Genomic DNA, 12,103 nt, shown 5'->3' on the forward strand with positions numbered 1-12,103 from the left:
ATTTAGCTGAGCTATGAAGGCCTGAAACACTTCTGTATATATACTCTACTCTGTGTCCACATCACATAGTTAAAGAGTAATAAAGGAGAATCATATTCCTGTAATAGGTGGCACTTTCACCTCATAAAGTTCTGCAGTTCATTGAGATATTAATAGTATTTAGATTCTGTTTGCATCAATGAGTGGTCATTATATTAGGTACATCTATTTATACAAGGACAGTCAGTGATTTCCACTGGGTTCTGATATTGTATAATGCCTCACCTTCATCTGCTGTCTTCTCGTCTAATGATTTAGGCCAAACTTTGATAAAGTATCAGATTTTTGTGTGAAAAATACTTAAAATATTACAATAAAAGACAAGAAAGCACATGAAAGGACGTCTATGTTCATATAAATGTGTTTTATTGAAGAAAACAGAAGAAAGAGAGGTGTTACTGTCTCTCTTGCCTCACTATTGCATCCACTGTTCATATACAAACCGGCTTTGTTCCATTGGTACATTTTCAAGTGATGTTGGGCCCATAAAACACAGCAAATATTCACACATCAGACACACAGAGAAATTCAACAAGGGCATTTCTTATAAATTTAAGATGTTTTTTTTCAATTACTAGATTTTGTAAATCTAAAAAATGTATGATATTGCTGATGAGTTGCTCCAGTTAAAGGAAATATATTTGTTTACCACAGTTCCCAATCTGGGATCAGGGACCAACACGAGGCATTAAACCATCTAAAAGCCTTAAAGGCTAAATGTGGTTGAAAAAAAGTGCAAAATTCTTCTGAATCAGGAGCTCAATTTCCAAACTTGATGTAACTGAACTTTTTATCTCATATGTTTTTTATCTCATAACTAAGACTTACAATCACATTTATTAGACTTTTTATTCCTTAAGAATTAAGTTTAATTAAGTTTAAACTTTTAATTATTCTTGAAAAAAAGCACTTTATGAATAAATGTATTATTAATTATCACTTTGTACCATGTTGTGTAATTGCCTTTTTTCCAGAATTTAAATTGGATCTCATAATCTTGGCTTTTTATCTCACAATTTTTAATTTATATAACATGTTTTTGATTTTATCTCATAACTATGAAATTTTTATCTCATTATTTTGACTTTTGAAACTCAATGTGTTGACTTTTATCTCACAGTCATGGCTTCTGTCTCTTGAATATGACTTTTTATCTTATAATTTTTAATTGTATCTCTTATTTAACACTTTTTAACTTGCAATTTTTAATTTTATCTATTTTGAATGTTATCTCATGATTCTATCTGGATTCTATCCAGAAATTTTGAATTTGTATGTCCAAATTTTGACTTTATCTCAAAATTTACTTTTATCTCAAAATGACTTTTTGATCCAAGAATTTGAATTTTATCTCATAATTTGGATTTTTATCCCATAATTTTGGGGGGGGGGGGGTTTCTGAAAATTTTGAATTATATCCTATTATTTTGATATTTTTTATTGTTTTGAATTTTCGTATTATTTTGAATTGTATGTGCACATTTTGACTTAATCTAAAAATTTACTTTTATCCCAAAATTTTTTCTCAGAATTTGGATTTTGTCTCAAGATTTTGACTTTTTCCTCATTATTTTGACTTTTATCTCTTTGTTTTTACTTTTATAATTATTCAGACTTTCTTCTCATTTTTTGACTTATATATCACAATGCTCACTGTTTTCCCATAATTTGGACTTTTATCTCTATCTATTTCCTCTCATTTTGAATATCTATATCCGATTTTGTCTAACCTCTTAATTTACTGTTAGCTTATACTGACTTTTGACTTTTTTTTCTCACAGTTTTTTAAGTTTCATCTCATTATTTTGAATTTCTATGTCAAAATTTTTACCTTATCACAAAATTTATTTATATCACATAATGATTTTTATTAATCTAAGGATTTGAATTTTGTCTCTTAATTTTGAAGTATATATATCATAATTTTGCCTTTTTCTCATAATTTGACATTAATCTCGTTATTTTAAATCTTATCTTATTATATGAGTTTCTACATCTGAATTTGACTTTATCTCAAAATTTACTTTTATCTCATCCATCCATCCATCCATCCATTTTCCATATCGGTCATCCCATAGTGGGTTTTTAATCTTATCATGACTTTAAAATCTAAGAATTTGAATTTTATCTCATGATTTTGACCTTTATCTCATGATTTTGACCTTTTCCTTGCATTTTTTCTTTCTGAAGTGGCAGAGATGGGCTTCCATAAAAAAGGATTGGGACCACTACAAGAATTTGCTTATTGTTGGAAAAGAAACACCCAGATATGAACACACACAACTAAACACACATGCTACAAGTGAATTCTGACATTGCACCCATTAACTCCTACCCTTTTTCACAATGTTCTAACCAGTTAGAAATACAGTACAAAGAATACTGGGATTTACTCATGGTTGAAAATGCCACACTTCTCAGTTGAAAACCACCAGTTAACTTTCACCCTATCCCACCATCCCTTTGTTAGTCGCCACTCGATGCCTCCTCCATTGAGAGAACCAACAGCACATTGAAAATACGTAGAGGGCAAAGAATGCTGGGAAGTCATACAGGAAAACAACGAAGAAGAACCCAGCAACTAAGACGACGCAGACGACAAGTCTGGTGATGTGAAAGAGGATGTACAAAATATTCCACCACACCAGACAGTCCGAACTTCTGAACTTCTCTGAGGAGGAACTCTGAACTCTGTAGGACAAGTGGCCTGGTTGACCAAAGCTCTCCTTGTGGGTGACTTCCCAGTCTTCTGTTTGTTTAAAGGCGTCCCTCCAGATGGCTGATCTCTCTTTTATTTGTGAGTAGTTGTCGTGATATTTTAAAGAGCTTTGGGCTGGTTCAGTCCACGACTGCCAGCTCTCATCAGGACTGGTATCTTGACTTAGATGACCACTTGAATCTGTCTGTGAAGGTAAAAGGTTGTCTGCTATGACAAGTGGCTGATCGGTGCTTTTTGAGAAGGGTTCTGGATGTGTTGGTAGTTCTATTAAGGAAAACACCCCTGAGTCAAAATCGTCGTTTGAACCTTCCCCAGAAAGGTTGCACTTTGGTGTGTTTTCTGGCTTGCCCCTCAATTCTTTTCTGATATTTGTGTCGTCCTGTCCAAACACCTCTTCCCAAATCCTCTTGACCAAGTCTTCCCCAAACCTTTCGACGAACATTTCCTCCAGTTGCAGCTCCATTACCTCAAGCGTTTCAGTCATTTCTACTTGAACAGGCTCTTTTGTTCCCTCTGACAATTTTCCACATTCAACAAGTGGAAAGCCCTCAACTTCTGCTGACAGCTCTTGTTCTTCCAATTCGGCTGGTGCATTCTTCCTCTCCCTCCGAGGGTTCTCCACGTTACTCATCAACTCCCCCTGCACTTCTATTTTCAGCTTCTCAATGCTCCCTCTCTTATCTTTGCCTCTCTGACTCATATCTTCCTCTATTATTTCTAATAACTCAGGTTGGTGTTGAAGTTCTGTTGGATTGTCGGCCTTTGCAGTCGTCTCCTTTATGGTAGCTTCTTGTGCTCTTGTTTCATTGCCTATATCCTCTCTCGGACCCTTCATATCATCCTGTAAATGATTCCATTTTGTCTCTAACACCTCTGCTGCATTTTGGTTGCATTTATCTGGAAAAGTTCTTAGTGCATCACGATCATATTGGACAGGCTTTAACATGTCCCTTCGTTCTGCTGTCTGTGCAGATTCCCCACTTTCAGATTTCAGTCCTACGTTTTCATGATTGCAGACGTCTTCCCTTGCTTGGATCAGCCTTGTCTCTTGTACAGCATTGTCATTATGTTGGCATGATTCCTCATTTAATACCTTAATACTCTCCTTATCTGCATACATTCGCCTCTTTGTTTTGCCACTTGTTGCACAGGAATTCTGAACCTCTGTCTTTTTGCTCTCTAATTTGAATTCCCTTGCTCTCATTTGGCTTTCCCTGATGTCATCCTCACACACTGAGCGTGGCTCCAATCCATCTAAATGAAACTCTGCAGGTCTTATTTCATCTTCCAGTAATGGATTTTCTCTGTTTTGGTTCAGCCTGAATTCCTCACGATGCTTTTCATCTGCATACCTCTGGGAGATTTCACACCCGTCTGTTTTCTGTGGCCTAAATACCTCCTCCTGGGTAGAAACTCTATTTGCCGTACAGTTATTCATGATCCCTTTCTCCTCTCCGTGTCTGGATGTGGGAAAGACAAACCTCTCCCCATCCTTTGTCCCTTGTTTGATTGTCTCCCCAAATGCCAGCGTGTCATCCATCGCATTGTGTGCAGTACCTGTAACCTCGCTTTCCCTGTCGGAAGAAAGGCCCACATCCAGGCTTGCTCCTTGTGAGATCCTATCAACGGCGCTGGCATTCTGAGACTCTGGCGTTTCTGTCAAGCCTGTTGTCTCTGACTCCCCTGAGCTTGTTACAAAGTCAGCTGCGTGTTCTGCAAGGGGCGCATCTCTTCCTATGCCTTCTGCTCTTTCTATTATTCCCCCTCTTTCTCGCTCCCACATCACATGCTCGTGACACTCAGTTGAACCGTCAACAGACCCCTCGGACACAGTCATCACCCCCTTGGGGCTGAATTCCTTTGGAGTGTCTGTTACAGAGTTTGTCTGTGACCTTTGGGATGCATTCTCTGCTGCCGTGTTGTCATTTCTTGGGCTGCTGACACATGCCTCTGCTGTCTGGTGGTCTTCTGTCTTCAAGGTGGTGAAAGACAATAAGGTTTGAGAGTCTGACAGTGGCTGATGTGCAACTGAGGTGTGTGAATTTAGGTAGGTGGACTGATCCGTCGCCGCCTGAAATTCATGCCTTTGACTGCTCAAGCTTGCTCCGGCTTTGGGTTCTTTATCATTTGAAGGGGACACCGAGGTTGCTGTCTGCAACCACTCTGACTCTGGAACACCAGAATGATCTGCACAGCTCGTTCCGTTAAGAAATGCCTGCCATACATCACACACAGAGGATCCTTTATCAGCAGTATCATCTGTACCATTACGAAAGGATTGCCACGTATCACTATCACATGGCACATCTTCTATATTTTCCGCTGATACTTTGGCTCTCCCTGTCCAGATATCATCCATATCAGTCGACCCCCACGGGTGGATTTTGTCATTGTTCCAGTCCAGAGTCAGCAGAGGAATCTGATGGTAGGTGAGGACATGCAGGGTCTGGTTCTTTTGGAGCAAGCTGGCAGGGTTGACCCATGGAGTTGGCTGAGATGTTTCCTGGCCTTTGGTTGAGTCATGTGAACAAGCCTGTGGTATTCTCCTCTGAGCGAGTCGTTCCTGCACACGTACCAAGCGTGCTGCCTTGTGTCGACTTTTTATGCTATCCACCTGTCAAAAAAGGCCAACGGTCAAAAGGTCAAGCCTAGTGTTAATGCTCTAGGTACAACCAGAGGCTACCAGCACTTTGGATTTGAACTCTTTAAGGCTATCAGTTACTTTAAATCCATGACAAAAAGTGAATGTAATGGCCCATTCACTGAGCATTCTTTGATATGTAACATTGCATAGGTGATGCAATGTATTGCAACATGGCTGCAACCTCAGCACACAAGCCTATTTTTGTTTACATCATCAACTTTCTTTGCTTCACGTGTTGAAGCAGGTTGCATTCATTATTAATAGTTTGCACACGGGTGATTTCAGACGTGTTCTCAAGTGTCAGATCAGCTGACTTCCCATAGCCTTCTGGGACACCTTGTGCTCTCAGCACTATGCAGCTCATATTTGCAGATAATTAATGCATCTTTAGACTTTTCAGTGATGTTTTATTCTTAAAAGATCATAAATGAGCCTCACCAAAGGTCTGTGTTCCATATGATAGAGTGCTGATTTTATCTCTGCTCTGTCTTTTGTCGTTATTTCTGCCTCCCACGCTTTATGTGCCTCTCCCTCTGCAGAAAAAAAGGAGACAAACAGGGTCAAAGTTTGCTTGCACAGTTGAGCAAGCACATTCATGTACATATGCACACAAACATACAGTATAAACATTATGTGTACACACCTGCAATAACTGTTGATGTGTAACTGGTCTCCAAGGCCTTTTCCTGTGTACTTCCCCTCCTGTGGTTTAAAAACAAAGTGGCAGTAACATTACATAAGTGCACAGCTATGAATCACACTCTGTTCCAGTGCTTTTTAATGTTGTGTTGTATATTTTATTCTACATGTTGTGTATTTTCAAATGTAAGGCATCTCATTTTCCCTTGAAGCATCATTTTAAGGTGTTTTTAGAATTATGTTGCATTCTTTTTCATAATATCCTTTACTTACATACAGCAGGAAGTTCAATTAGCTTAAGTAGATTTCCAAAAAAAATGAGACAAAAAGGAATTTGGTGCAATTGCAGTGCTGTGAAAAAAATTCTTTGCCCTTCCTTATTCCTATTTTTATATATTTGTCACACTTACATGTTTCAGGTCTAACAATTTCACTAGCCACACCCAGGCCTGATTACTGCCGGACCTTTATGCATCAAGAAATCCCTTACTTAGAACCTGTCTGACAAAGTGAAGTAGGCTAAAAGATCTCAAAAATCTATGGTTAACGGTTACAAAGCCCTTTCTAAGGCTCTAGGACTCCAGGGAACCATAGTGAGAGCCATTATCCACAAATGGGGAAAACTTGGAACAGTAGTGAACCTTCCCAGGAGTGACCAGCATACCAAAATCACTCCAAGAGTGCATTCAGGACTCATCAAGTAAGTCAAAACAAATCCTTACCCTTCTTGATTCTTGGCATATTTGTCACACTTAAATATTTCAGATCAAATACATTCTAATATTAGACAAAGACAACCTGATTAAAAAAACAAAATGCAGTTTTAAAAAATTATGTTTAGATTTATTAAGGAAAAAAGCCATTCAAACCTACCTGGCACTGTGTGAAAACATAATTTCTCCTCCTTGTTAAATGATGCTAACCAAAGTGAGAGCCATTATCCACAAATGGAGAAAACTTGGAAAAGTGGTGAACCTTCCCAGGAGTGGCAAGCCTAGCAAAATCAGAGTATCAACGACTCTTCCAGGAGGTCACAAAAGAACCCAGAACAACATCTTAAGACCTGCAGGACTCACTTGACTCAATTAAGGCCAGTGATCATGATTAAATGATAAGAAAGACACTGGGCAAAGGTGTGAGTCACATTACATCTGGCGTAAAACCAAGGGCAGAGCAGGACATGTTTAATATCAAGGGCTAAGCACAAACAAAGAACGGTCCAGAGGGCCACTTCCCCTGAAATTCTTTGCTCACCAGACACCACTATTTTTACACAGTTTACAAAAAAAACAAAAGTTTAGAAATATAATCTATGACTCATTTGGGCAAAAATGATGTGGTTCAACCTAAAAAATCCTCAGTGCTTACATCATTTTTTCCCAATCCAATAGCGCTAAGTGTCATTATCATTCATAAATAATTACATACTTTGTTGAAGCTCAGTAATTTTCACTTCTGCTTCCTAAAAATCTCTTATATTGTTTTTTAAGTTACACTGTATGGGTAGGGTAGGAGTTTGGTGTAAAAGTTTACAATTGAAGCTATGCATTTTCAAGCAAAGAATATAAAAAAGCACCATATGGGGTGACTGTTATTGAATTATCCACAAAAATGCAGACAATTGTACTTATGTTAAAAGTACTTTTTATACTGCAGTGAGTGCATAGGTTCTTAACGTTTAAAAAGATCTTTTTTTTTTTTAAGTTTGGCTTTAAGGATTGAATTTCTCTGTTGTGATCAAAAACACCTAGATGTTTACCACTTATTTCTTTTTGCATTTATCTATAGTATGCACAAGCAACATACTTCAACCCAGCCGGAAGATTCTGGACCTTTCTGAGCTCTGTGTTATTTTCTTAACCATTTAGTCTCACCTGGACTTTTTGTCTTAAAAAGCTTATAAAATATCAACCCTGTGGTGCACAGTCAAGCTTCAAAGATCATTTTCTTCAGGCTTTAAAAATATATGTGCTATAGCAACGTCACTTGAATTTTAAAACAGTTATGGGTCTGTAAAGACAAAAGAAAAACCTTAACAGAAATTAAAACTCACGGAATTGTATATATTACACACAGTAAATATTAATTACTGAGGCTTTTTTGTTCAAACTTTTTTTCCCATCTCTTGGAGACCAACAAGTGAACAAATAATCATCCTGTGATATAAAGTCTTTAAAATGTTGACTTTTTGGAGCTCAAGCTCAAGCACACACACCAGCAAGTCCACAACTCAATGGCTTAAAAACAAAATAAAGGTTTTAGGGTGTCCTAGTCAAAGTTTGGACTCACAGTGCAATTGAGATGTTGTGGCATGTCCTTTATCAGGCTGTTCATGCTCAAACACCCTACAATGTGTCTGAATTTAAAACAGTTCTACGAAGAAGAGTGGGACAGCATTCCTCCACAGTGATGTAAAAGACACACTACAGTTATTACATACGCTTGCTTGCAGATGTTGACTCCAAAGGTAGTTCCAGTTGTAAACTTTCACACCAAATTCCGACCCTACCCATGCAGTGTAACTTAGAAAAGCAATATTGGACATTTTCAAGAAGCAGAAGTGAAAATTAATGAGCTTGACAAGGTATTTGATGGTAATGGCACTTTAGCGCTATCAGACAGAGAAACAAATTATGCATGCACCGAGGGTTCTTTTAGGTTGAACTGCATCATTTTTGCCTGAATTATGCATAGATTGGTTGGCATTGCAATTCTAAATTTGGGTTTCAAATTGCGTAAAAATAGTGCATAAAAGTGCCGTAAGCAAACATTTCTGGGAGAGTGCCCCACCAACCTTCCTTTTGTTTGGGCTTAGCCTTGGATATTTAACATTTCTAGGTCACCCCCCAGTTTTACACAGGATGTAAGGGGATGCACACCCTCCAAAAGGTTCAACTTTTGTCTCTTCAGTTCATAGAATATGGGTAGAGCTCTCCCATGGGTGCCATTTTTGCGCAGTCTCTTTCATATGGCCGAACCACGAACACTGACCTTAACTGAGTCAAGTGAGGCCTGCAGGTCTTTAGATGTAGTTGTGGGTTCTTTTGTGACCTCCTGGATGAGTTGTAAATGCACCCTTGGAGTTATTTTGGTAGGCTGGCTACTCCTGGGAAGGTTCAGTGCTGTTCAAAGTTTTCCCCATTTGTGGGTAATGGCTCTCACAAGTCCAAAAGCCTTATAAGTAGCGTTTTAACCCTTAAACCTAGATGCCAATGAGTGCTCCTCATTTGTTTTTTGAATTTCTTTCAATGGCACTATGATGTGTTGCTTTTTGAGATCTTTTGGCCTACTTCACTTTGTCAGAGAAGTTCAACTTTCAACAGGTCTGGCAGAAATCAGGCCTGGTTGTTGCTAGTGAAATTGGACTCGGCGTTCCAAAAAAAGTGATTAATCACAGTCATGATATTACAACGGCGGGCAATTACTTTTTCCACATAGGATCAGATAGGTTTGGATGGCTTTTTTCCCTTAATAAATGAAATATTGTATTTTATCAGGTTATCTTTGTCTAATGTTAAATTTCTTTGTTGATCTGAAAAATGTAATTGTGACAAATATGCCAAAAACAAGAAATAAGGAAGGAAGTAAGTACTTTTTCACAGCACTGTATGTCAAAGAGGATAATATAAGAATATCTGGCATCCCTTGGCACGTTAAGACGTCATGGAATCCTGGAGAAACACATGACCTTAATTGGGCATTAATATGTCTTCAGGAGTCTGAGAATCCACGGCTGAAAAGTTACATAACATCTTACTATAAACACAAAAGCCAGCTTGCAAGTAACATTAGAAGAATGGATTAAAAAAGCATCTGACTGTGGCAGATTTCAACCTCAACCCCAGGAAATGAGCTTTATGGGGCTTGTAATACTTTAAATGAAGGTTTCACTGACCAAATGGACATTGTTTGTTATGTAAAGGCATCTTTGTTGCTGTTAGAGAGAGACGTGACATCCATCTGCTGAGGCATGTTTAAAAAAAGATTTAGTATCTCTAACCGGTTAGCTTTGAGACAGCTCCTCTTGCTCCTATAGCTGCTACTCTCCTCTTGCACTTGAGGCCCCTGCTCCTGTGCATGTCCTCTCTGGTGGCAGAACAGCACATAGTTCATGTGGTTGTTGTTAGCCCAAAAAGTTCCCTCTGACGTTTCGTAACGGAGACAGAACTCCACTCTGGTCCCCTCTTTCTCAAAGGGAGGAATCAGGGTATACTTAAAGGTAAATCTGTCTGTTTTTCTATCACTCGATCCAGGTATGTATTCTGCCAACAGGTCAAAGTAGCTCGTCCAGCGATCAAGCGTCATCCGGATGTAAACGGACTTACTGTAGCAGAGGTTGACCACCCTGAGGATGCCACGGAGCGTGGAGGTTCCCGGAAGTAGCTCAATGCTTTCCAGCTCGACCATCTGTGCTTGCAGCCTCTGGTCCAGCTCATCAGAGCATGAGGGGACTGTAAACAGGCAGGTCATGTAGAATTCCTCTAAGGAATGGGTCGCCTCGCTCTCAAAGGCCTTGCTGACCTCTGGCTCTGTCGCTTCGACATTGTCAAACTCCTTAACTGATACCAGGTTGAGGCCAAATGCATCAGCGAATGACACCTTTCTCCGAATCACCAATGGGGGTTCTGGCTCGGAGTCCTCATCTGTTTCCACATCAGAGGCGTCCATTCCTTCCTCCTCTTGTGCTCCACTTTCTCCCTGATCCTGCTCCCCCTGAATCAGCATTTTTTCTTCATAGGGTTGTATGTAGAGAGCCTCCATAATGTGCGATGGTCTGAGAGGCAGCTGTCAGCCCGTCCTGCCGTCTGTCTGGCTCGGAGGGTGGCACAGAGCAGAGTGCCCCGAGCCTGGCTGCACTGATACTGTAGAAGCAGAGCACGGAGAGGACGTGACTTGACAGATGGAGTTCGGTTACAGCTGAACATTGTGAGGCTAAGCCAGACCTATTAATAGGACAAATATAACTAGACTGAGGCAGGCCAGTTATCCCCTCAGTCATCCTCACACAATATGGTAGCTATTTACAAAGTAAATAAGTGGAAATCTAGATTTTGTTTCTCATTTAATAATTAATTGGTGTAAGGGTTTTGTGGGTCAAGTTTTAAAGCTTAATTAACTCTAAACAAATAATGTATTATTGAACATGGCTGACTTTACAGCATTAGAGTGATGAAGCTGAGACGTGAATGTGAAGTGACACAGAATCTAAAGGGTGATAACGGAGGCTGTCATGTTACCAAAATAAAAGCTTACAATGTGAAAACCTGCAAATTAACTGTTAGTGGGTTTGGAATGACTGACGTAAGACTAAAGGAGTATATTTTCCTTTTACACAGTGAGTACGTTCTCATACGTTGCTTTAAAAATACTAGAGTATCAAATTATCTTTAAAAAAAGTCTGAAGACATTGTTTCATACAACTGCAACAAAAAAGCAGAAATCCTAGATACCTAGTGCAGGGACATTAATGAAATCATATCAAGCTACACACTGCATAAATTGTACAAACAAGTTGGCTATAATTGAAAAACTGCTGAGGCAACCCTCATTTCATGCCAGATTCTTTAACTTCACCAGTCCAAACAACTTTTCTAAATGTTGCCAACATATTCCTGCAATTAAGGGAGGTCCTAAACCCACATTATTTCCAACAACTTTTCTAAATGTATTTAATATATTAATGAAATGTAAGGAAACCATTGCTCCATGTCAGGTAAACCCACTTTTCCCAAAGTTGCCAACATACTTGTGCAATATATACGGAAGCTTTTGCTTCTCATCATTTCCCACCAGTTTTTAAAAAGTTCCCAATGTGTTTGGGCAAGTTATGTAAAATCTTGTTCCCAAACTGTTCCATCACCTTTTCTAAACATTGTCAACATATTTGCGCAATTTATGGAAGATTTTATCCCCCACCAGTTCTTCCCACATTTCTAAATGTTGCTAACATATTTGTGCAATTTATGGAATCTCTTGTTTCCCACCAGTTCCATCCACAGTTCTAAATGTTGCCAACATATTTCTGCAATTTAAGGAATCCCTTGTTCCCCACCAGTTCCAAC

The 12,103-nt window shown here is 39.0% G+C and overlaps 1 protein-coding gene across 2 annotated transcripts; it reads right to left on the minus strand.

Moving 5' to 3' along the window:
• Positions 1 to 388: 388 nt before the first annotated feature.
• On the minus strand, positions 389 to 10,886 carry ppp1r3aa (protein phosphatase 1, regulatory subunit 3Aa). Of its 2 annotated transcripts, none has more exons than XM_041781239.1 (4): positions 10,042 to 10,886; positions 6,046 to 6,104; positions 5,841 to 5,935; positions 389 to 5,372 (listed from the first exon to the last, which is right to left on the minus strand). In XM_041781239.1, the coding sequence occupies exons 1-4, from the start codon at positions 10,800 to 10,802 to the stop codon at positions 2,487 to 2,489; spliced, it is 3,801 nt and encodes a 1,266-aa protein (XP_041637173.1). In that variant the 5' UTR covers positions 10,803 to 10,886; the 3' UTR covers positions 389 to 2,486. The 2 variants fall into 2 exon arrangements, 1 of the variants encoding a protein (XP_041637173.1); XR_005991581.1 differs by having other exon boundaries at positions 5,235 to 5,372; positions 10,367 to 10,886.
• Positions 10,887 to 12,103: the final 1,217 nt, after the last annotated feature.

The sequence above is a fragment of the Cheilinus undulatus genome, linkage group 23 (genome assembly GCF_018320785.1).
Source record: "Cheilinus undulatus linkage group 23, ASM1832078v1, whole genome shotgun sequence".
Classification (NCBI taxonomy): domain Eukaryota; kingdom Metazoa; phylum Chordata; class Actinopteri; order Labriformes; family Labridae; genus Cheilinus; species Cheilinus undulatus.

Coding starts and splice junctions, on each gene's coding strand:
- ppp1r3aa (XM_041781239.1), bottom strand. CDS start 10,802: ATGGAGGCTCTCTACATACAACCCTATGAAGAAAAAATGCTGATTCAG. Junction 5,936..6,045: donor CACATCAACAGTTATTGCAG/GTGTGTACACAT, acceptor TTTTTTCTGCAG/AGGGAGAGGCACATAAAGCG. Junction 5,373..5,840: donor ATATGGAACACAGACCTTTG/GTGAGGCTCATT, acceptor CTTTTTTGACAG/GTGGATAGCATAAAAAGTCG.